General features: G+C 45.1%; 1 protein-coding gene across 1 annotated transcript; it reads left to right on the forward strand.

The window, feature by feature from the left end:
* Positions 1–2,683: 2,683 nt before the first annotated feature.
* Positions 2,684–5,344, forward strand: LOC134663402 (uncharacterized). The gene has a single exon (XM_063519767.1). The coding sequence runs from the start codon at positions 2,684–2,686 to the stop codon at positions 5,342–5,344; it is 2,661 nt and encodes an 886-aa protein (XP_063375837.1).
* Positions 5,345–20,024: the final 14,680 nt, after the last annotated feature.

Consider the following 20,024-nt stretch of genomic DNA (forward strand, 5'->3'; position numbering starts at 1 on the left):
TGAAGAGTGCCGCCGACAAGATCAAACCGAGCCAATAACCGGCTCTGCCACGCTTTTACAAGCTATTGCCGATACGGCTGCCGCAGCTAAAGCGCTCGCCGCACGAGACGTGCCAAGAAAAGCTAAAATTGAGCTTCCAACTTTCTATGGCAACTCGTCACAATGGCTTCAATTTAAATACTTATTTGATAGTACTAAAACTTCTTATTCCCCCGCAGAAAATACGGCGCGTCTACATAACGCACTCCGCGGGCCCGCCCGGGAGGCCGTCGCCTCTTTACTCAACACCGCGGCAGCTTCCGAAGATATCATGGCAGCACTCGAACGTACATTTGCTTGTCCCGAAATGATTGTCTTCGGCGAAGTTCAGATTTTGAAAACGCTGCCTCGGCTCGGGCCTGACCTAAAGGAGATAGGTATTTTCGCTAATAAGGTACGCAATTCTTTGTCTACTATGAAATTACTCGGCCTACGAGAATATTTACAATCGCCGGAGCTGTTTCATAATATTCTAGGAAAATTTAACCCTTTAATGAAAATGAGATGGTCTGATTATGCGTCAGATTTGTCAGAAACGTCAAACCATCTCAAGTCAAAGTTAGAACTTTTATCTGACTTTCTAACACGCGAACACGAACGCTATATTAAATTCGCTTTATCGCCAGAAGTAGGGCTATGTCTATACCGCAACAATCACGAGTACATTTTCCAATGAATAAACCATTTAAACGTGAAAATATACATTCCGTCACTCATGACAAAAATAAAACGATTGGTAAGATAGAGTGTGTTTATTGTAAAAAATCCCACAATATAAAAAAAATGTACTGAATTTACGTCGTTATCTGTTGACGATAGGTGGCGTTGGTTACGTGAACACAAAGTTTGTTATAAATGTCTAAAAGACAACTCACACCTATGGAAATTATGCAAAAGCAACCCTTGCGGGGTCGATGGTTGTACTTTTCGACACAACCCTCTTTTGCACGGCAGGCAGGATACGTTTAGATCACCGCCTACACCCGATACACGGATTAATAACATCATTTGCGTTCCTGCGGCTGAAAGTGGTACCCAGCATTCGTCGAGTTCCTCGCCAGCCGATAATAAGGTGTCAGACAATAATGTGACTGTGTCTAATATAGGTATATCGTGTAACCAACATAAAACGTCTAATGAAATATGTTCAAATATTACAATGTTGAAGGTTTTACCAGTGACACTGTCAGGGCCAAATGGCAGCTATGAAACCTTCGCGTTTCTCGATGATGGCAGTACTGCGACTATGATTGATTGTAAAGTGGCTGCTCGCCTAGGTTTGATAGGACCTGAAGAGTTCATAACTGTCAATGGTATCATGGGTTTACAAAAAACTACAAAGGTAAGATACGTTGACTTTTACATAAGAGGTAAATATGAATCTGATATCCATTTGGTAAATCGTGCTAAGGCTGTACAATCGTTAGGCTTGAACGAACAAACTCTATCTAGAGAGACTATTGAATCTTATGCTCACTTAAAAGACCTAGCCGAATACTTGACATATGCTGACGCTACACCAACCGTACTTATTGGTGCTGAGCATTGGCATCTGTCAATATGTCGCGAGGTTTGTGAAGGCAGACGTAACGAGCCCGCCGCTTGTCGCACTTTGCTTGGGTGGACTTTGTATGGACCAACGAGTAGCAAAACCAAGCCAGTCGAGTTCGTCAACCATTGTCAGTTAGACCGCACTGAACCTTCTGAAAATGAACGCCTGGAGTCACTGATAAAGGAGCAATACAAACTCGACTCGCTCGGTATTTCTAAGCGCGAGACTCTATTTAGCAAGCTAGACTCCCGTGCCGTCGAGATTCTTGATGCTACCACCACACGCTTACCGACCGGTAGATATGAAGTAGGTCTTCCGTGGCGTGACAACATACAGTGTGTTCCCGATAGCTACCCACAAGCTTTATCAAGATTTCTAAGCCTCGAAAGGCGAATGATTCGTGAGCCCGCCTTCGCTGACGCGTATAAAAAGTTTATTGATAACATGATTGCTAAAAATTATGCTGAGGAGTGCGATTCCGGCACTTATTATAATCATCTTATAACTAAAAGCGTCAACACCAGCATTGATCTCAAACACGATACCAATTTAGGCGATTATTCAAATAAAATCCACACCTTATCTGATAACTTACAACCTAGTACAGTCAGTCCGAATAAAGCAGAAACAAATTTTGACATTGAGCTGTCAAGTGTGAATAACAATAAAAATAAATTAAAAACCGAATCTGAACCTAATAAAAGTGACATTAACGCAAGAATAAGGTGGTATTTGCCTCATTTTGGCGTGTACCATCCACAAAAACGTAAACTTCGTGTTGTCCACGACGCAGCCGCGACTAATCAGGGTGTTTCATTAAACTCGTTGCTGCTTCAAGGACCTGATCTTTTAGAAAATTTATTAGGTATTTTATTTCGGTTCAGAGAGGGCGCTGTTGCTATAACAGCTGATATTAAGGAAATGTTTCCTCAAATAAAAATCCGTGAACAAGATCGTGACGCACTACGTTTTTTATGGCGCGACGTTCAGTCAAGGGAAACAACGCCTCTAAAAGAATATCGGATGACAGCTGTCATTTTTGGAGCATCGTCCAGTCCTTTTACTGCGTTGTACATTAAACATAAAAACGCTATGTCTCACCAAGATTCGTATCCAGCGGCAGCCAACGCAAGTATCCATAGTTCCTACATGGACGATTTCCTGGATAGCCTGGACGATGTGGACGAAGCTGCACAGATGGCATCCGATGTTGTGACTATTCATCGTAACGCATGTTTCGAAATGTGTGGCTGGATTTCTAACGATCAAGGAGCATTGCGTCTTGTACCGACTGAACTGCGCGCCGCCCAACCTAGTGAGATGTCACTTGGTAGTGAGTCAAGTAGCGTCAGAGCCTTAGGTGTTTCATGGGATCCTATATCAGACACTATCGGATTTAGGACCGGTTTAGAAGGTCTCATACTACAGGGCAGTTTTAATAAACGCAAAGTGTTGTCCCACCTCATGAAAGTATACGACCCACTAGGTTTGTTGGGCCCAATAGTGGTCAAAGGGCGTATACTACTTCAGGAGGCGTGGAGATCCAATATTGACTGGGACACACCATTTCCACCATCACAGATTTTAAAGTGGAACGAGTGGTTTAAGGAACTGTCTGACGTATCTACAATTAGGATCCCACGATGGTACGCCAAGCTCAATGGAGAACCTCTACACAGGGAGCTACACATTTTCGCGGACGCGAGCGAGCTTGCCTTTGCCACCGTCGCTTATTGGCGCTTATTGTATACAGATGGTACAGTCAAGCTCGCACTCATCACCAGTAAGACGAGAGTCTCACCTTTGAAGCCCACTTCAATTCCTCGTCTAGAATTGCAGGGCGCTTTGATAGCTTCTCGCCTTGCTGTCACTATTAAAGAGTTTCATAAGAAAAAACCTTTACGAACTTTCTTGTGGACAGATTCAAGAACTGTCCTCGGTTGGCTCAGAAGTGACGCACGAACGTTCAAACCCTTTGTGGCCCATCGCGTAGGAGAAATTACAGAAAATACGCGCGTGCAAGATTGGAAATGGGTCCCAACTGATTTGAACGTTGCGGACGATGCCACTAGGATTAAGCCGCTTCATCTTAATCCAAACCACCGATGGTTTACAGGTCCCTCGTTCCTCCTCGATCCTCCGGAGAATTGGCCTGTTGAACCAGCTGGTCAGCCTATAGTCCAGGAAGAGCGGAAGCAGACTTCTGGACTTGTGGTTGGTCATCTGACAATTACCGCGGATTTCAGTCGTTTTAGTGACTGGCTACGATTACTTCGTGCTACTGCTCGCGTTTTGCAAGCTGCGTCTAAATTTCGCTCGGCTTTAGATCGCGTAGGTCGCGTTGCTCCTAGCACCGATGTTAGGCTTCGTCAACGTACGAATACACCTACGTCCACCACTCTAATCCCCCTGACAGCGGAACTTATGGAAGCCGCAGAAAGGCACGTCCTGAAGAAAGTACAGTCTGAATCATTTAGTGACGAAATCCCAACAATAGAACGTGGAGAATTGATACCAAAGAGTAGTCGCCTGGCGAAGCTTTCTCCCAGAATGGGGCCAGACAACTTGTTGCACCTAGCTGGCAGAATCGTTGCCGTACAAGACGTCGGTTCCGAGATCAAGTTTCCAATCATTCTAGATGGACGACACCCAGTAGTTCGCTTATTGGTGAATTTCTACCATCGCAAGGCTGGACATGCAAACAATGAAATGGTGGTCAATGAGGTTCGACAAAAATATTGGCTTCTTCATCTGCGCAGTACTGTTCGAAGCGTCACCAGCAAATGTTTGTTCTGTCGCATCAAAAGAGCAAAGCCAATGAATCCGATGACCGGTAACCTTCCTCCTCAGCGGCTTGCCCACCACCGCCGCCCATTCACGTACACTGGCTTGGATTATTTCGGCCCGATAATTACCAAGATCGGTCGAAGACAAGAGAAACGTTATGTGGCAGACCTGTACACCTGCATGACATCCAGAGCCGTTCACCTGGAGCTTGTACATTCCCTTTCTGCTGACGCCGCAATAATGAGCCTGCGACGGTTTATTGCTAGAAGAGGAACTCCCAATACTGTATATTCTGACAACGGTACATGTTTTATCGGTGCAGACCGAATTTTACGAGAATTTTATCAGCACGAGGTCTACGATTTTGCTGCCAATAGAGGAATAAAATGGAGCTTTATTCCTGCCGCTGCTCCTTTTTTCGGCGGATGCTGGGAGAGACTGATTCGCACCATCAAAGTCGCGCTGAACGCCACATTACGTGAAAGAGAACCTAATCCCGAAGTCCTAGTAACTCTCCTTCTAGAAGCTGAGGCAATTGTAAATTCTCGACCTCTGACCCATGTCCCTGTTGGCCCTGAAGACCAGGAAACCCTAACGCCCTTCCACTTTCTAATTGGCTCATCTTCTAACCAGGTTCTGCCTGCAACCCTTGACGACCGAGACCTTTTAAGACGTGCTGACTGGAGGAAGGCGTTGAGATTGGCCGACCACTTTTGGAACCGATGGGTAAAAGAAATTCTGCCAACCATGCAACCTCGCCAGATAGCGGAGAACAGAGAGCACGACTTGACTGTTGGCGACTTAGTCATCATTGTAGACCAGAACCTACCCCGAGGAACCTGGCCACGCGGCCGCGTCGTTGCTACATTCCCTGGCAGAGACGGAGTGGTCAGGGTGGTGGACGTAGCCACATCAGGTGGAATTCTTCGTCGACCTTCTAAAAAATTGGTCAGATTAGAGGCATAAAGTCTCAGTTTATATCTAGTCTGGCTAGTTTTGTGTGCTTTCGCACACAAGGGGGTGGGATGTTAAGGGTGTATATGTAAATAGGTTTTGATACGTTTACACTATTATCTATGTCTAGTCTTAAGTTCTTTTTTAATTCCATATTTAAATTCTAATGTTATTTTGACTGTTTATATTTTTGTACGTCAGTTCGCAAAATAAACCCATCACAACTAGTCGACTGCCTGGTTTATTGATTATTTTCCACTTTAGCTATCGAAATTCCCTCTACTTTACTTGTCTGTCTTCTTTAGAAAGGCTTAAATATGGCATATTTAGGATCCGTAAAGAAATTGCAAATCTGGAAAGTCATCACGAACATTCCGGGGCGGTATTCATTGCTCATGAACTCATAAGCATTATAGGTCATCTGTAACGTAAACATGGAAACATAAATGAGCTAGCCATATACCTACATATGAATACGTATGTTAACGCCACCAATCATGAGACATTTAAGAGAAAATTTGTTTGTGTCCTACTGCTGGGTACAGGCCCCCTCTCAAGCACGAGAGGGTTTAAGGCCTGTGAGAGACGGCACACCGCTTGCGTGACGTGTGCGTGTGCGGCTCCAACATTTTAGCGCACGCACACGCGCACGTCACGCACACGCAAGCCGGTGTGGCTCGGCCTTTAGGTTACAGTCACCACGCTGGCCCAATGCGGGTTGGGGACTTCACATACACCTTTGAATTTCTTCGCAGATGTATGCAGGTTTCCTCACGATGTTTTCCTTCACCGAAAAGCTAGTGGTAAATATCAAATGCTATTCCGTACATAAGTTCCGAAAAACTCATTGGTACGAGCCAGGATTTGAACCCGCGACCTCCAGATTGAGAGTCGCACACTCTCATTACCGCTAGGCCACCAGCGCTTTACCAATTAAGGTTTTACCAATTAATTAAAAAGTCAACTCACTTGAATGTCGTTCCCAAAGACAATTAAGTTTTTTAACCGAATGTTTACGTAGTGGATGGGGTCTCGACGGCTGTATCTCTGGGCTGTCATGGTCACGTACTCCAAGTATTTAGGATTCCAGTACGTAACATTTGGGTGTTCAAAGTCAGCGTAATATATCTAAAGGTAAATAAAAGTAGTTAGACCTAGAAAAGTCTGCAGCGATTTTGATAGCCCACGTCGTACCCCGTAACACTTGTAAGTGTTATTTAAACGTCAAACTCTATAAAATAACACATGCACTGCGTGGGCTATCAAAATCGCTGCAGACTTTTCTTGGCCTGACTTTATTTACTCCCTTCGCTTCGTAGCGATCGAAACGCAACTGTCACTGTCACACCAATATGGAAGAGTGATAGAGAGACATAATGCTTTTCGTTGTCGAAGCGATAGCGATTGTAACCTTGGCTAGGCCGGCGGAACCGCTAGTGCAATTTCATTCGATAGCGTGACGAGCGTTCGCGTTTGTGATTTGTCTATTTTTGTATGGGATTAGAACAGCGCGCCAAGCGGGACGTTTTGGAAACTCAAAATCCCATAGAAATTTACACTAGGGAGGGGTACAAAAATAAATTATCAACCACCTCAGTTACCTGCAGGGTATTAACCGATTGAATTTGAACTGTTTTGAGACATATTAGATAACATTGAATAATTCTACAGTTACGTATAGCGCGCCGCAGTACCTAGGCCGCAGCCGCAGCACAGATAGGTACCTACACGGCTGTCGTGAACGCTGCTCGCACTGTTAGTACTTGAGAAAGGAGACCTAGGCTCTCCGAAACATGTCGCGCGAGTGACTTAAAACAACTGAGTCTAAACCGTAAAATTATTCAATGGTACCAATCAAATTACTGACCAGTTGCTTGGCGGTGAGCATTTGAGCGTATAGGATGACCAGCATGATCGGCCACATCTCTTACAAAAATTAACAGTTTGTCCGAACGTCAGTACAAGAACGTCTATATAGTGTTGCGTCCATTCAGCGAACTGACATTGAATGTGATTGGAAAAAAATGTGACTAGGTATATTTCGATTAAAAATCAGCATAAATTAATCTGCCATTAGTACTCGTAATCACTAGAACCATCTAGAGCTAATAATCTAGGTACCTAATTTGAATTGTGTTTTACGTTCTCATGGTGCCCAAGGTTACTACGATATATGTAATGAAAATATAATGAAAATATTATATATTATTTTCAGGCAACTATTGGCCCATAGACAAATATCTTAAAACTAGCATACATATTATTATAAAATATATAAATTATGGCTGCGATGCAGTTCGCAACCCCGCAGTGTCAGAAAGCCGGCCGCGGAACGTCGCGCTTTAAAAAGTAGGTATAAAAGAAGAACTATACTTGGTCAAGCTAATCTTGTCAGTAGAAAAAGGCGGCAAATTTAAAAAATGTAGGCGCGAAGGGATATCATCCCATAGAAAATTAGAATTTCGCGCGTTTTTCTACTGACAAGATTTGCTTGACCGTCTATATTTTTCTTCTTTTTAGAGTCCAGTGTAATAAAAAATGTACTTACTTAAATAAAGTAAGTATTTGTAAATACAGTGAAACCTGGTTAAGAGGGACCTGGATAAGTGAGAAACCTCTATAGCTGGGACTCATGGCGCGGTCCCTACACTTTAGCACTGAATTACCTCTGTTAGTGAGAAAATACGGACCTCTATAACTGGGATTAGTTGTTGTGATTTTATAGTCACATTTACCTCTATAATTGAGACAGAGAGTGTATTTTACCTCTTTTACTGAGACTATATTTATAAGACTACATTTTCCTAATTGTTTTTTTTTATAATTTTATACGAATTACCTCTGTATCTGATATAACGTCAATCTATGACCTCTCTAACTTGGACTTTATTGATCGATTTCCGTATTCTTACTAACTCTTAGTCTATCCACAAATCCGCATTTGCTTAATAGTGTCTTAACGACTTCAAGTTTCATTTAGTTACTTTATATAGTTTTCAAAACTATCGAAACGAAAGCTGAAATCTTTATAAGTAACAAGAATAAACAGATTTTCATTTAATAAATTTCTAAGACACAATGAAGTCAGTATCAAATTTAATTGAAAAAATCTATCCTTTGGAAAATCATTCAAAATAAATTCAAAGAAATATTTAAACAGACTTAAAAAATATTTAGGGACAAGGATTATTTTACCTCAACATTTAAACATAATTACAAAATACCTTATCTTACCAACTCTATAACTGAGATATATCCTCTATTCTCACCTCTATTAATATGACCCTCTATAAATGAGACAGAAATTTATTTGTACCTGGCTAACTGAGAACCTGGGTAAGTGAAATACCTCTTTAAGTGAGACAAATCTGCTCGTCCCTTGAAGTCTCACTTATCCAGGTTTCACTGTAATTTTAAGTATTTTGTAACTGTTTATCTCACTGCACCCACATTAAATTCGTATCATTTGTGGAATTTAATTGACAAGGGTTATATTGAAATTGCTTGTGAACTCTGTTTTTTATTCATACATAGTGAAATACAGTGATTTATAGGAACTTATATTTGATGGCAGCATCAAGGTATCCTTCTGCCACTATCTCGCCTTCTCGCCGCCTCGCACTAAGTTCAGGAAAGATCGGCCTTTCTTGTAAGGAAACGTAGAGAGGAGCGGCAGATTCGGAATAGAGAAGTTCATGAAATTATACTCTCCCTGAAAAAAAAGCGGTTTTGACTTATACACGTTGTTAAGGGGCCCACAGATCACCAGTTCGCCGGACGATATCAGCCTGTCAGTTAAAAGCAAAAGGTGACAGTTCCGAACAACTGACGCGAACTGGTAATCTGTGGGCCCCTTTAGTAATTGTACTTGCTATAATTGTTCTAAATCATTTTAGATACCTATCTACATCAAGCGGTCTTTGAGAAAAACTCATTTGTCGATTTGCAACACCGAAGTGATCTCATAAGTACTCCGCGAGCAGTTTTGTGCGGAGCTTTAAAAAGAAACTTGTAATCCTCCGAAACATAATGGGTAAGTAACTTAGGGTCAGACCAGTTGCACCAACCACAAAACTAACAGACTAGTCAACGTCACGCAGCAGAGAATTATGAAATTCCATACAATAAAAAATTGTGAACGCTTTTTCGATGACATAATTTTGAACAAAATTCTCGATGACAAACCTATGGAACCTACCCTAAGGCCGCGTTTCCACTATGTCCTAATATACGGTCGTGCGTACCTAGACAGCAGCCGTTTTATGGATCGCTTTATTCACGTGATAAAATAACTGTCACTTTTTAACTCCGCGAGATAGAAACTGACAGGCTGATATCGTCCGGCAAACTGGCAAACTAACGCGGCCTAAGACATTCAATTACATATTGTATTGTATTGTAGCTCGGGCGATTTTCCGCAACTCGACGTCTTGCGCCTATTTTGCGTGATAGGGGGTGGGCTAGTCTTGCCAGCCCAGCTCCTCGAGGAATCCTATCAAACCTTTGATGTTGAGTAGGACCTCGGGGAGGTCACTCGGGGATCCGAGATGTTTTGCCCTGTATGGGGCCAATCCGCTGCATTCCAACACCACGTGAGAGGCTGTTTCTTCTTCCTCCATGCATCCACGGCATAGGGGACTGTCTGTGACACCTGTTATAAAAAGATGTTTGTTAAAAAGTCCATGACCTGTTATGACACTGGTTACCATACTCAGTCGAACCTTTCCTAGTTGAAGGAGCGCCCTTGTGAGCTTACCGTTCATGCTAGGCATGGCCTGCTTGGCCTGTCTGCATCCAGTTTGGTTTAGCCAGTGTTCTGTGTGTAGTTTCCCTGTACGTGCCAGCAGCATTGAGCGTACCTTACTAAACGGTATCGGGAGGATCGGTTCCGGGCCTATCGCCCCCGCACCCGATCCTTGTCTGGCGAGCTCGTCCGCGGCGTCGTTACCTCGGGATCCACTGTGTCCTTTGATCCATTGTAAGGTGATCTTATTGTTCTGACATACCTCCATTAGTCGTTCGTGGCATTCGTGTATAAGTTTGGATGTGACTATATGGCTTTTTAGGGCCATTAAGACTGCTCTGCTGTCGGAGAGTATGCGGATGGAGGATCCTACTACCTTCCTTGCAGTGATGGCAGCCGCCGCGTTAATGATGCCCATGCACTCAGCCTGGAATACCGAGTTATGGGCTCCTAGCGGAGTGGTGATTGACATGTTCAGGTCTTCTGAAAAGGTTCCAGAGCCTGATCCGCTGTCTGTTTTGGACCCATCAGTGAAGATTCTCAGCTCCCGGGGATTGAGTCCTTCGTAGTTGTCGTCCTCAAATAATTGTATTTTGTACCTTTTGTCAAAGAGCACTGGAAATTCGCTGTATACTTTTTCCAGGCATGCTGTGTGAAGAGCTCCTGTGGTGTTAGACCATATATTGAGGGTTCGTAACCTTACCGCTGAGAGACTGGCCTCTTGTTGTATGTGTAGGTGCAGCGGTGAAAGGTTTAGCATGACCTCCATGGCTGCAGTCGGAGTGGACCTCGTGCAGCCAGTGGTGGCCGCGCATGCGAGCCTCTGGAGTCTTTGTAGCTTGTCTCGTACGTTGCCTAGGTTTGTTCTTGGCCACCAAACCAGAGCACCGTAGCAGAGTAGGGGGCGGATTATAGTCTTATAGAGCCAAAGGGTAATTTTCGGGTTGAGTCCCCACCTCTTACCAATCATCCTTCTGCACTGCCAGAAGACTACTCCCGCCTTGTCTATGCGTTTGTTGATGTGATTGTTCCAGTTGAGTTTACTGTCGAGCGTTAGCCCTAAGTACTTAACTTCGTCGGTCAGCTGTAGCTCAGTCTGGAAGAGTGTTGGTCTGGTAAAGTTGCCAAGTGCCCTTTTATTGGTGAACATTACCATTTCTGTTTTGGTGGGGTTAACTGATAGGTCAAAATCTCTACACCAGCGTTCTACGATCCGAAGAGCTGCCTGGGTGAGGTCGCATACTGTACTGGCAAATTTACCTGATATTAATATTGCCAGATCATCAGCGTAGCCTATTGTGTAGAAGTGTTCCTCGTTCAGTTTGGTTATGAGGTTGTTGACTACTAGGTTCCACAACAGAGGTGAGAGAACTCCCCCTTGAGGGCATCCCCGCACCGCCGCTACGGCCTGCGGTTCACCTACATACCTTATTGTCCTTTGATTTAGCATGTTCATGATCCACTTTATTAGTCCAGGTTCAGCGCCGTGGCTTTCCAAGGCGTTCCCTATACTGGAAAAGTGAGTCTTGTCAAAAGCGCCCTCTATGTCAATGAAAGTGCCGAGGCACATTTCTTTGCCGTGGATGGCTCTCTCAATGCGGCTTACAACCATGTGAAGAGCCGACTCCGTAGATTTACCTGAGCTGTACGCGAGCTGGTTGTTGTGCATCGGTATGTTCTTTAGCGCCCGGTCCCTCAGGTCCCTGTCGCACAGTTTTTCCAAAGTTTTCAGCAGGAATGATGTGAGACTGATGGGCCTAAAGGATTTGGCAGCTGTGTAGTCGTTCTTACCTGGTTTAGGTATGAATACCACATTCACATCTCTCCATCTCCTGGGCACGTACCCCCAGGCTAGGCAGGCTGCCATGATGTCGGTCAGGGTTTCCTGGATGAGTCCTAGACCCCACTGTAGGAGAGCGGGGAAGATCCCATCCGGACCAGCCGCCTTGAAGGGATGGAAGCTGTCTATGGCCCACCTGAGTTTCTCAGCCGTGACGACTCTGTGCGCCATTTGCCAGTTGTTGTCCGTTGTACTGTATTCCTCGTCCTGCTGATCTGCATCGGCGAGACTTACGCATCCTGGAAAGTGAGTTACCAGGAGAAGGCGTTGGGTCTCTGCAGGGCTAGATGTGTATGTGCCATCGGGTTTACGCAGTGAGCCCAATTGTGATGTGGGCTTGTGCGCTAAGGTTTTCCTCACCCGGTTGGCGTGGTCAAGTGTTTCAATGCTGCTGCAGAAGTTCCTCCATGACAGGGATCTCCAGTACCGCAATCTCTTTTTGTACCTGGCCTTGGCTTCGTAGTAGTTTTCCCAGTCCACCTCAGCCGTTGTGTTCATGGCCCTGTTGAAGAGTCTTCTTGTTTTCCCCCGGAGTCTCTCCAGTTCTGGGCCCCACCACTGGTGACCCTTTATGGCAGTCTTTGCCGGTGGTTTTAAGGGGCACGCCTTGTGGTAGCTGTCTACGAGGGTATCAGTTAAGATATTTACCTGCTGTTCTATCTGAGCCGGTTCCCGAAGGTCATCCCTCGGTGGAAGCCGGTCAAGGCTTTCCCCTAGGACCATCCTAAAAGTGGCTCGGTCCGTTTTCCTGGGATTCCTCCGGGCGGTTGGTGTGTCTCTAGATGCTAGTAGATTGAAGCGAATCCACCTATGGTCTGAGCAGGAGGCCTCCTGGGAGACGTGCCATCCCATAATTAGTTCACTGACCTCCTCCGAAGCCAGAGTCAGGTCGATAATCGTCCTGCATCGTTTGTTTACAAATGTTGGTTCAGCGCCTATATTTAGAATGTTTAGATTAGTAGTCACAAGATATTCAACAAGTGTCTTACCTCTGTTGTTGCCTCCATTCCCCACAGTGGGTGGTGTGCGTTGGAGTCGGCCCCGATGATTATTGCGAGGCCTGATCTCTCGCAGTGGCTGACCAGTCGTTGTAGTTCGGCAGGCGGTGGCTCGTCCTCTCCAGGCATGTACGCCGAGGCAAGGACTAGGTCGCGACAGCCTGTTGGCAGTGGAACTTGTAGTTTAATCGCACACAGGTCTCTGGAACAGAATTCAGTGAGCGGTTGTGCAATAATATTGTTAGTAGTTAGGATACATGCCCTAGGGACGGCATGTACCGTGGAGTAGTAGAGCTTACCTTTCGTGTCGGACAGCCCGCGTATGTATCCATTGCCCGCCCATGGTTCTTGTAGGAGGGCAACGGCTGTTGGCAAACCTGCCAGACAGCGTCTGAGTTGGGCCGTAGCGGCCACGCTGTGCTGGAGGTTTGCTTGGATGACACTAGTTGGTGTCCATGTTGTCGGTGGTGGGGGCGGCATTTTGCATTTCCCCTCCCTCCTTAAACATGTCGGTCAACCCCGACACTATCCAAGCCGACAAGTCCTCACCCTCGGATGATGACCCGGCTGGTCCCTCACCAGTGCCAAGGAGCTCATCCTCCGAGAGTTCGGGTATCGTCGGCTTGGGTAGCGGCAGGGGGGCACCTTTCTCCCCGGAGACAGACTTGCTCTGCTCGGAGGTGCCCGCGGCCTGTTCGCTGGGGACCTGTACTCCCGTTACCCTTAGGGTGGAACCTTGCAGGGTGGGAGGCTGGTCCAGGTATTTGCCTCCGGGACCCCTGAACCTGAGGTAGACATTGCCCATCCCACAGTTCAGGGATCTCCCCCTCTCCATGAAGGCGGGGACGAGGTCTTCGGGGATTGTGAACTCGACAAACCACCCCTGGTCTTGCCGTAGTATTTGTATAATGGACCAAGACCCGACCTTGGCCCATTCGTTCTGGTACCTTAGTCCGTCAGGTCAGCTGCCTGACGGACGTCTTCCCAGGACGAGTTGTCGATGTTGGGTATTAGGAGCCCGCACTTAATTCTCCTTGCCATCTCCGACTGGCGAACCGCCTTAAGGGAGATGTCTGGCAGGGTTAGGGCCTGGACACATCGCTGAGACCAGGCGGCCGAGTATTCGTCTTCTGCGAAGACCCTCAGCTGTCCCTCAGCGAAGATGGGCTTGCCCTTGAATTTGGGTGGCCGGGCTCCTACGTGGTTTCTCCTCGCCTCCTCCACGATTGCTTGGTGCAACCCGCGGAGGATGGCGTTGGAGTGGTCAGCGGTGATCTTCCCCGACTTCTCGTCAGTAATGACGATCGTCAGGTCAGATGCCGCTGCTTGTGCGTACGACAACGGTTGGCTTGGGCTCACTAGTCGCTGCTTTTTGTTGTCTCCTTGCGGGGAGAAGGACTCATCTCGCATCCTTTTAGCAGCGGCTCGTGCGAGCTTACCAGGTCGTCGTTTGGAGGGATCTGCGGCCGAACCCGTAGGGCTGTCGCCCGACGTTCCAGCCTTAGGGGGTAGGATGGAACCTTTTCCCTTCGGCGGAGGCCTGGCAGCAGCAACCTGCTTGTTCGGCGCCGGTTTGGGTGCCGGCTTCTGGGAAGCCTGCACACCCACACCGGTTGCAGAGTGTGTCGGTGTCGATGTGTTGTCCAGCTGCTGCTCTCGCGCTAGACGAGCTGCACGCCTCTGGTTCTTGTTTTTCTTCTTCTTCTTAGCCCCCACCTTGACATTTAACAGGGGGGGGTGGGTTAGAGGAGGAAGAATTCACAGGTCTGGCAGGGTGAGGCTTCCCAGCGGGGGGTCGCTTCTTGGACCTTCGGTCCACTACCTGCCAGTCCTGGAAGGGGTTTGGGCCGGTCTGCTCCCCAGATGAACTGGGTTGCGGACGGGCCGGGGTTTCGGTCTGACGCACTGTCACTGGAACAGCTTGTCTCGCCTGTGTGGCTTCACCATTAGCGATGGACGCTGCTGGATCAGCTTGGGGTTTTTCGTTAGACCTGGTATCCATAGTTCGTAACGATTAACTTCATCCTCATCGGCTCCCACCCTACAAGGGCCCACATCTTGGGAACGCTTACTCACACATATAAAAGGTGCTTTCGGTCGTTAGGACACCGACTCGGGTATAGAAGTGAGAAGTTGGCTAGTTGCGCGACATCGGAAATGTGTGAAGGTGGGACGTAGGGTCGTCCAGGTCAGACGCCCTCCGCCCGATTCACCTAAACGCACTTCGTCAGCATGGCCTTTCACCACCGCATCAGCAGCCGAAACTGCCTCTGCGGCCCTCTCACTTCTCGCCGTGAGCCCACCTACGGTTCCTCACTTGACCATTTCCCGGACTGTGGCTAGTAGCCCGGGCTACCGTTTTGCCCGAAATCAGGGCCGAAGCAGACGTGTTGCCACGCGGGTTGGCAATGGCTCAATCCCCAGGATCCCGTCATCCTTGCGTACGGCGCTCTACTGTGCAGGTCCTAGCACAGGTAGGTTATGTATAGGTCGTCAGTAGTAGCCTACACCTACTGACAACACCAGTGTGGATGTTAGCCGCCACTAGAAAGAGGCACGAATGCCAGTCGCTAGTGACGTTGCCCAGGATGGACCGGGGGTGACAGACGGACCTTTGGGCAGGCCGGAGCCCACCCAAACTTCCCCCTGTCTCCCGCTCGGGGAGGTCATCACACCACTCCACCCCCTTCAATTACATAATTAATATTGAAAATATAGGATCCCTTACCTTTGGAAAAGGACATGAGGAGGCGTTAAAATATTTCTTGACAAATGGCTTTATGAAGTCATACGTGGGCTCTGAGAAAAAATCGCAAATCCGGAAATGCATTTGGAACATACCAGGGCGATACTCATTGCTCAGGTACTCGTAGATATTAACGTTCATCTGTAAAGAAATGTAATTAAATAAAAACCGGCCAAGTGCGAGTCGGACTCGCGCGCGAAGGGTTACGTACCATTACGCAGAAAACAGCAAAAGAATGACGTTTTCACATCACCAATTCGAAAAAGGTTGTGCATCATAATTCCCTCATCTTAGTTAGTTTAGTTTAGTTTTTTTTATTTTCCTCATAGTTGATGTGAAAAGCAGTGTGTCACAGGGTATCAAAATTATTTCGTCTTGGGCGTTAACACTTGAATCCCTCATTACGCTTAGGATTCAATGTACGCCAATAACTACCATTCTCCTTACCTCTACCCTCCATAGGTTTTACCAACAAATAAATTTTAAAGTCAACTCACCGTAATATCGTTCCCAAAGACAGTTAAGGTTTTTAACCGAATGCTTACGTAGTGGATGGGGTCTTGACGGCTATACCTTTGGGCTGTCATGGTCACATACTCGCAGTACTTAGGATTCCAGTACGTAATGTTTGGATGCTCAAAGTCAGTATAGTATATCTATAAGTAAATCAGAGTAGGTAGTTAATAACACTTTAAAGAAACAACCGTAAGAAGAAAAAAAATATTGCCGAGGGACGGAAAGAGAGGCATTTTCTGATGAAGTATAGAATAGAATAGAATAGAATAGGTTTTTATTCGTAAACACACAGATAACAGACATACATAAGAAAAAACAGTGTAAAATAAAGTGTCACGAAATGGTACCATCTCAGCATGTTGCTGGCGACTTCCAGCGCTGATCTTCCGATGAGACCATCAAGTGAGAAATATTCACGGAAGGTAACAGACAAAAACTAAAATAAAGAAACATAAAGGAAAGAAACATAAAATAAACCAAAAAATAGATTACAAACATTTTACACAGCTAATACAAAAAAGAGATACAACATGACGACATAAGTGAATACATGACAATGAGAACCGATCGAACTTGTACCATCCGGTCGGGTCATATCGTGGCGCGGGATTAAGCGCGCATAACTAGCGCCAGCGGTAGCTACATGAAATTAAATTCGATGACAGATTTGACAAACAATAAAGTGAGTAAACCTAATATAAAATCTCAATCAGTTTTTACTTCTTACAAGTTACAAAGTTGGCTAAAATACATAAACAAAAACAACACGAAAGAAACAAATATAAACATTGTAATGAAATGACACAGATAATAAGGATGGCGTGTCGGGAATGGTGTCGTTTCCTATGCGGAAGGAACAAAAACATTGTGGTAAGTAACAAAAATACAATACAATACAGTCCAACAATAGCAAGAGTTTTGACTACAGGCAACTGGTTTCTAATCTGCAGGTTTCCTGGTTAAGCTGGTGATTGAGCATAAACTGTTTGAGCTTTGTTTTAAAACTATATATACTTTGCAGGTTTCTCACTGGAGGCGGAATGTTGTTCCAACAGCGGGACGCAGAATATTTAAAGCTTCCTCGGAAAGCGGCTGAGGCATGACGCGGCGTCAACAGATGAATCCCACAATCACGGCGTTCGCGGAGCTTGATGCAAGATAGCTTGTTGAAGAGATATGAAGGAGTTTTATAGTTCAGTACGCCAAAGAGCAAACAAGCCAAGTGTAGTTTACGGCGGTGTTGCATTTTGAGCATCCTATGGCTATTCAGATATGGGGTCACGTGAGCTCTCAACGGAATATCGAAACAGAAGCGAGCACAGGCATTTTGAACACGCTGTATGAGTCGTTTAGTTTTTGCAAGAAGTCTAGGCCCAAACACAACATCCACGTAGTTCAGCTTTGATAAGACGAGTGATTCAATTAATTGAATGCGCAGGTTTTCACTTAAATATGGCCGAATTTTATATAGTACCTTAAGTTTATAAAAGCAACTCCTAATGGCCTCAGCGGTATGTTTCTCATATCGTAGTCCACAGTCCATTATGAGACCTAAGTTACGCGCCTCATACACCCTCTCAACTGGTTCGTTCATTAGCAGAACATCCACTGAAATGCTGGCACCAGCCAGTTGCTGCTTGCTGCCAAACACAAGGTATTTTGTTTTGCTGGGATTAAGTAGTAGGCAGTTTTGTGTAGCCCATCCAGCAATTCTGGTGAGATCTTCATTTAGTTTCCCTATGGTACTGTTGATATCGGCTGGCTTACATGATATATACACTTGTATGTCATCTGCATAGATGTGGTATTTGCAATGCGTGATGTGAGATGTAATATCTGCGGAATATAATATAAACAGGAGCGGGCCAATCACGGATCCTTGCGGAACTCCTCTAGTTAGCTCAGCTTTCTCAGAAAAAAGTGAAGAACCATCACTGAGATGCACTTTTACAATTTGCGATCGGTTGGACAGATAGCTTGCAAACCACATTATAGTTTTATGGTCAAAACCATAGTAGCTCAACTTCGATAGTAGCAGGTTAATATTCAAACAATCGAATGCCCTTGAAAAATCGAGGAGTACTAAAAGTGTACACATTCCCTTGTCTTGAGCATCCAAAATGTTATCAGTGACATCCAATAGAGCAGTCATTGTACTTCGTCCTTTGCGGAAACCTGATTGGACATCTGGCAAAATATTATTTTTTTCTAGGTAGGTGGTTAACTGTGAGCAGACAACTTTTTCCAATATTTTAGATAGGCAGGGTAGTATGCTTATGGGCCTGAGGTCTTTAGGCATGGTTGGGTTTGATACTTTAGGCAAGGGGTTTACTAATGCTAACTTCCAGATATCTGGAAAGGTGGATGTAACAATAGAGGTATTTATTAGGCTTGTAATGATGTCAATTGTGTATGGGAAAGTTAAGAGAAGCATATTCAAATTTATCCCATCAAAACCCTCAGCATTAGATTTTAGACATTTAATTATTTTGATAATCTGGCTAGAATTAATAGTGTCTAAGTGAAAAACAGAGTCATTGTACTTATGGAACTCAAAATAAGTTAACTGTGATATAGTGACACCTGTAGTTCCCGGCAGCTCTAGAAAATGTTTATTTAAGATATCGGGGTTATTGAAAAAAGTAGGTAATTCTTTATCCTTTTTAGGTAAGACTGCTGATTTCAAGTTTTTCCATAAAGTTTTAGGTTCTTTTATTTTATTATTTATATTTTGTTTGAAATAAGCAACTTTTTCAAAATATAAAGCTTTATTTACAACAGATTTAAGATCTTTGTAGTATTTCTTTATAACATCACTCTGGTTTTTGTGGAAGTCTGCCGCAGCACTGTCACGCAGCCTCATCATATGTTTGATGGTGTCAGTAATCCAGGGGTAGGAATGTGTTGTAACTAGGGACGTCTTTATAGGGGCATGTACATTAAATAGACTGAGTACTTGTTGATTAAAAGCATTAATCATGTCATTTACATTTTCAAGATTTGATATTAAGTACCATCTCACGCACTGCAAGTCCACATCTAAATCTATGTCGCAGATATTTTTAAAAGGCCTGTAGGTAATGTGGTAAGGTTTTAGTTTCTCGCGCTTAATATTAAAATTACAGATAACAAGACAATGACCATACAGGGTACCCACATGATCCATGTTAGTGCTAGCAGCCCGCAAGTCAGAGCACACAACGTCGATCAGCGTCTGGCTGGTGTCAGTGAAATGCGTAGGCTGTGACACCAATTGAGATAATCCAGTACTCGTTATGAAGTTATTGAACTGAGTGGTTTTTGTGTCGGTGCTATTCAATAAGTTAACATTGAAGTCACCAAGTATAATTAGATTATCGTAGCTACGGATTGCACTAACTGAGTCAGTTAAGGCATCAAAAAATAATTGCAGATCCATCCAAGGTGGTCGGTATGCCGTTCCGATTACCAGCTTCTTTCCGTTGAGAGTAAAAGTGATCCACATCTGCTCCACCAGCTTATGCAACGGGTCAACGGGATGAGGCCAGGTCCGAGCTTTGAGATTACACTTAATATAAAAGCCTACGCCTCCACCGCGTGACCGGTCGCCCTGCGGTCTAGGAATATGCCGGAAACTGTATCCCGGAAGTCTCGGCGCCCGCCCTTCTTCGCCCGCCCTTAACCATGATTCGTTGATCGCCAACACATCAACATCCTGCCGAGTAGCAGCCGCTATGAAATTATCATGATTTGTCCCAAGAGAACCTGCATTGTACAAACCTATTTTAAGTGTTTTATTTACTACTATAGTTATATAGATACACCTCAGACCAGACAGACCACCAGACAGATGACGTTACTTTAACAAA

This window comes from Cydia fagiglandana, chromosome 4 (genome assembly GCF_963556715.1).
Source record: "Cydia fagiglandana chromosome 4, ilCydFagi1.1, whole genome shotgun sequence".
In the NCBI taxonomy this organism is placed as follows: domain Eukaryota; kingdom Metazoa; phylum Arthropoda; class Insecta; order Lepidoptera; family Tortricidae; genus Cydia; species Cydia fagiglandana.

Excerpts from the sequence above, each read along its gene's own strand:
- LOC134663402 (XM_063519767.1), top strand. The coding sequence starts at position 2,684 with ATGTCTCACCAAGATTCGTATCCAGCGGCAGCCAACGCAAGTATCCAT.